The 6000-nt window shown below is 44.4% G+C and overlaps 1 protein-coding gene across 1 annotated transcript in view; it reads right to left on the bottom strand.

The window, feature by feature from the left end:
• Nucleotides 1-1658: 1658 nt before the first annotated feature.
• CCNT1 (cyclin T1) overlaps nt 1659-6000 on the bottom strand; it is a 542287-nt gene continuing 537945 nt past the window's right edge. The window contains exon 9 of the mRNA XM_069653859.1: nt 1659-4911. Coding sequence (XP_069509960.1) covers nt 3592-4911 — 1320 coding nt within the window. The 3' untranslated portion in view covers nt 1659-3591. The remainder of the gene's footprint in view (nt 4912-6000) is intronic.

The raw sequence follows: 6000 nt of genomic DNA, 5'->3' as shown, positions 1-6000 counted from the left end.
TTGCTAGTGCTCTTTACACTCTTTACAGTTCTATGTGAAAATGCCCCCAGTAAAATGTAGCCATGTGAGAATTTAGCCAGCAAAAAGTAGTTTTCAAAAATGTAGTCATTCAATACAATCGATGCAAAGCGTGAACATTTTGCCATTAATAAGGTTGCCAAAAAAGCTATTTTGAAATGCACAAAGCATGAGGTTGTAATCCCAACAATGACACAAACCTTTAACAAAACCTCCACAACCACCCCAACTCTGTGCCTAAACCTTCCCCTAATTCCAATTACTACCCGGAACTCTTACAAAAAAAATAACCTCACCCTTCAGTGCACTAAAGCTTTTATTTTACATCTTATTCGATACAAACACAACGGAAAATGAATAGTGAACCTAATTCCAACCTCATCTCCAGCTTGCCACAAAAGACATATCCCTTGCCCTAACGCAAACCCTTGCTCTAATCCTAACCTAAGCCTTACTGCAACTCTCGCACTTAACCTAAAGCTTACTTTGCTCTAACTACTACATTTAACCCAACCCCTATGCTACGCCAACATCACCTACCCCTTTCTTTAACACTTACCCAAATCATTACTCAATTAGCCCTAGCCTTACCTTAACCCCTACCCTAACACTAACACTAACCCAGACACTTAATCTAGCCTAACGACTAACCAAACCCAAACATCACCATCCCTGCAGCATCCACCCGGACCATAACTCTTACCCTAATTTGAACCAGAATCTTTACTTCAACCATAACCCCTATCTTTACACTAACCCCTATTCTAACCCAAAACCATGCAACCGCAAAACCCTTCTTAAATGTAACTATTACCTTAGCAGCACTACATTTTTGGCTACTTTTCTGCTGCATTCTCTGACTTTTTGCTTGGCAACTTTTTCACTGAAGATGTATTTTCAGGGACTACATTTTGTTGGCAACATTTTCACTGGAACCCAAATAACACAAAATAAAAGTTTTTTCCATTGGCAGTATCTGGAAGTGGGCCTCTTGTAGGTCCTACCACCTCACTTATGCTCTTGTTTGAAGGGTTTGGGGTATGGGGGCAGGGCTAAAACAGTAAAATCCCAATCTTAACATTTTAAGAGCTTACCAGGGATCACAAAAAAGTGCCATAGGACACGAGCGAAACCGCCCCCGAGGGCATATTTTAGGGGTATAAGATCTCTTGGGCTTTGTGTTAATGCCATATCCGAACATGGCATATCACCAAAATCAGTTTAATGAAGACATTTAAGAGATATTTTGAGAACTCTTCACCCCGAAGTTTCTGCACAATAGTGTCATTGCCCAATGCAAGCAATAGGGACACAAAGTGCTTTGCTTTGTCTGAAACTTCACCTCACACAGAACACACAGCTTGATAAACTACTTTGCTCAGAGAACAGTAGGCAATGCTTCATTGCTGGAAGCAAAGAGGAAAACAAATGATGACCAAAGAAACTGTAGATACATAATTTAAAAAGTGAATCCATCAAGATTGAAAGATTGTCTAAAACGTTATATATTTTCCAAAGATTTTCCTGACCAAGCAGGAAGAAAAGAAAAAGGTATTGCGCTGGTGAGCTGTGTCAGTGCAACAGGACCTAACTTCACAAACACATTGCATCCTTCAAAAAAAGGCATCTGTACAAAATGGTCTCACTGAAAAAGTGCTTTTTAAAAGTAAAATATTCAAAACTGTACATAAATGTTCAGTGGCCCAGAGTAGCAACAGAGAATAATTACAGTTTATTAATCTGGGAGGATCCATTGCCAGAGATATTCCATTAGTACAGAGAAAGAAGGGGCAAGACTAGGGCATCTTGAGGAAGAGGCTGTTTGAGGGTTAAATGTTATTCGCTTCATAGACATCGTCTAGCTGACACAATTTTGTCTTCTTACTGGAATACATGTATGCATTAATAGTTTTACCCCTTTTTGAAGTAAGATTGTATAGAGTGTTTTCATGAAAGAGCGAGGAGATAATGCCTTGTGTAATACACCTTTACACCACAAGTCTATCCAAACATTCACAACTGCCCTGGGAGTGTGCAGGAAGACTGGAACCAAACTGATGTTAGGGAAAATGAGGGAACTGTTTGAATGAGAGGTTGCTGCAAGAATCAATTATCTGAATGCAATGGTGATTAACCTACCACAAAGACCCTGCTTGAGCTGAAGGATCTCTCAGGCTCACAAGACTTCAAAAATACAACCCAGATCATCCCTCTGTATCCCCACATTGTCTATTCACCCCCATCCCCTGATCCCGACTGATTACCTTTTTAAGATCAATACAAGACAATTTTCAGAAACATGGATTTGAGACAGACAATCCATAGGGCATAAAAGGAAGCCATAGCTCAACCACCAAGAACAGTTTCTTCTCTCTCTCTTGCGAGGCATACGTATAATAATGAAAATTGGAAGCGATAGCTTCTGGTTAATTAACTAGATTATTACATGGAACAGTGAACCCTTGGGTGCGAGAATAGAAGACAATCAGACTGTTTATGCACCTTTTTCTAGATCGCTACAGCCATGGATCAACAAAAATGGGTTACTGCAGCCCATTGGTGGACTAATGGAAATTATGTAAAGTGAGTCCCTGCGAGTCACTCTCCAAGTCCTTGCATCTCTTACTCTACAGGGCCGGAGATGTGGTCTCACTGAAGAACATATAGCTAAAAATGTTGTACAGGTCACTTCTTAAACGGCCCCACCCATTGGCATATTTGGCAACAGCTGAATTGTGTGACATTTGCATAATTTCCAAACATGCTATGAGGAGAAAAACAGAAGTGTGACTCCATCCCTCCCTCTCCGCCTATGGTACCCCAATAACAGTCTTATACAGTGGCCGTCAACAAGGTACAGCAGTCATGCATGCTATTTCTGGGCTACAAATACATCTTAACCCTTATATGAGAACACAGAATTTGTACGCACCTTGCAGTGGCTAGCAATTGCGATTTTACAGTTTAAAATAGTTCCTGAACTTTTGTTCCAAAACATTTTAAATATTTTTAAAATTCTACTGACCAATACAAAATGTCAATACAATGTGCAGGACCATAATCTATCTGATCAAGTAAAAGAGAAGTCAATACAATGTGCAGGACCATAATCTGTCTCATCAAGGAACAGGTGTGGAAACGGTAAAGGGGTCAGAAAAGGAGGAATAAAGAGGAAGACAGATTTGTGGGGATGGAGTGAGACAGAAGGACAGAATGAGGGTGGAGAGAAGGGAAAAAGGATGGAGACAGATAGGGACAAGGACGAAGAGTAAGAGAAGGGTGAAGTTGGCAAGTGTGGGGCAACATGGAAACAGGAAAGCGAGACAAGCTAAAGCAAGCATAAGCAGAGAGAGCGAACTCATACTCTCCCTGTTCTCCCCCTTTTTGTGAGAGACACAGGTAAGGGGTTCAAGCGGTCAAGAGTGGTGCCTGTGTTGATGCAATCTCACCTTTAGACAATATTAGGTTGTTCCTCTTAGGCAGTGGAAATAGTTTTGATGGTCCTCTGCAAGAACCCCAATATCACATGGGTTATAAATGTCGATTTAAAAAAAATACTGAAGGAGCAGAGGTTTATTTGGGGAGTGGAGGCAGGGAAGGTGGTGGATCTGCTGGAAGAGGGGGAGGCCGCAGCTTGTCTGTGTTGCCAGGCCGTGAAGCGATAGCTGGGCGTGTGCTGCGATGCTCCCCCAGTTTAGGGGCAAATGGAAAAGCAGGAGGCTGGGTAGGCTGCACCCCCTGAGCACTCAGCAGGGAATGAAGCATATTCACAGTGTCCTGGTAGGCAATGGGCTGGCCAGTGTTATGCCCATTAGCTCCTTGGTGGCCACGGTCTGCCCTGCCATGACTGCTTCTGGCTCTGTAGCTGGCCTGGTGGACAGTGAGGCTGACAGGGTCCGCACAATTACCATGTGCAGTGCCCGAGGATGGGAATGCCCCACTGGAAGATTTAGAACCTTTGCTGGATTTTGAAGGGAGCTCATTTGATGTTCCATCCTCAGGATAGGGTCTCTTTCGGGATGACGAAGATGAGCCGGAACTCTTGTGAGAGGAGGAGCTGTGCTGGCTCCCATGTTTGGAATCACCACTGCGTTTGCTGTTGCCCCCTGCTGAGGGGTTGTGCCCATGCTTGTGAGAGTGGTGGTTATGATGGTGGTGGTGGTGATGGTGATTGGAGGAACTGCTCTTGTGCTTGTCTTTGCTCTTGCTCTCATCTGAGGAGCTGTGCCGCTCTGACACGGGAACTTTAATGCAGAGCTTCAACTCTTCTGACTTGGACTGAGTTTTTCCTCCCAGAGTTACAGCTGGTGGCACCCGTGCCTTTAACATAGACTTGTCTGGCCGTTCCACTGGCTGCCGCTCTGGTTTCTCTGCAACAGGGAGTTTGAGTATTATCGCAGAGGGCTGAGCCTGATGCTCTCGCTGCTGCTGCTGCTGCACCAACAGGCTCTGCGCAGCATGGGCATATTGCTCCTTGACACTGGCACCCATGTTCTCCAACTGTCGCTTTTGTGCAGCAAGCTCCTCTGCATGCTTTGCTCTGTACTCCTTAAGTGACACCTTGGAAGAGGGCAGGCTCTTTGTGCTCTGTTTAAGGGGTGCACCTGGCACACCATCCGGCGGCTGAGACTGGCTAGAGACGGTCAAAGGATCCTGCTTGTGTGGCCATGTCTGCTGCAAGGATGCCCCTGAATTGGAGGAGGCCGGGTCAGCCACAGGAAAGGATGACTGCAGCCCCATTGTAGTCGAGGACATGGTCATTAACCCGGCTGTGGTGCTATCTGATGAGCTGCGGGAAAGTATGCTATAGATAGCCTGCTCTGAAAGGCCCCCATCATCTTCCTCATCCTCAGCAGTCTGTTCCGCCTTCGGCTTCTTCGCAGCTTGAGAGGCCTGAAATGGAGAAGAAAGTCAGTTCTGATAGAACAGCATAGGCAGTCATTGCATAGCTTTACCTGGGCTTACTAGGCCAACAGTCTTTTTCTGATCTGTCAGCCCCAGCAGAGCTCTCCCGGTTCAAGAACTCAGCCTGTGCTCAGGAAGTCCCAGGAGTGCTAATCCCCATGCATTCAGTGCACGCATTTGTTTCTATGCTCAGTGACTCTGCAAAGCTCAGCCATTGTTCGTTAAGTGCTTTTAGAACTCATTTCATCACAATAGAGGAAGAAAACAGTGCGCACCTGTTATTATTGAAGTCACAACAGAAATAATGTTGAAGTTTAGAAAACATGGGTGCAGGGGAGTTAAGTGCAGGGAAGTTGATAGAACAATGAACTAGAAAAAGGTGTCCTAGTTGGATTTTCTCCTATATAGGTATTGGATGGTGTTTTTATCTTTACCTGAACGGTACACCAAATTGGTATTTTGAGGTGTGTTGAGTGAATTCCCTTTGGATGTGGGGGCTGAGATAGATCGCTTTACATTTCGGTCTTCTTTATGAACACTTGGGTGTTTGTTTGGAATCAGTACTCAGGAGATAGGGGGGTGACAAATGATCACTGGTACATACGTCCTCTGCACTTCTCTTCTGGTAATGGCATGTTAGGGAGAATGGTCATTTATGTGCTACTTCCCTTCAACCTTAGAGACCTCCAGCTCTTTTGATGGACTTAGGACTTTTGGAAAAAAAATGTAAACCATGTTTTATTGGTTTTACAAGTTTAAGAATGACACCATACACATGCTGACTCGACAGGCAATGTAATAAAAACAAAAATAACACATGGCGAGCAGACACCAATCTATTGAATGTAACCATGTCTCTAAGACTGGCCTCAACTAAGACCAAGTGTAACTCACTCCAAGAGCCGTTTGTCACCTGACAGCATTGACCAGGCCGTTTTCTGGTAGGCGTTGTTCCATGACGACAACTTACAAATGTCCCTCCTTTTTCCCCACCCCCACCCCCACCCAAGAAAAACCATCCAAAGCACCACTTTTCGTTAAACCAATCTGGATACCTCTTTCTGCTGTCACTCCCAT

The sequence above is a fragment of the Ambystoma mexicanum genome, chromosome 3q (assembly GCF_040938575.1).
Source record: "Ambystoma mexicanum isolate Mex_15411 chromosome 3q, UKY_AmexF1_1, whole genome shotgun sequence".
NCBI classification, from domain to species: Eukaryota; Metazoa; Chordata; class Amphibia; order Caudata; family Ambystomatidae; genus Ambystoma; species Ambystoma mexicanum.
This window is presented reverse-complemented; position numbering and strand designations above follow the sequence as displayed.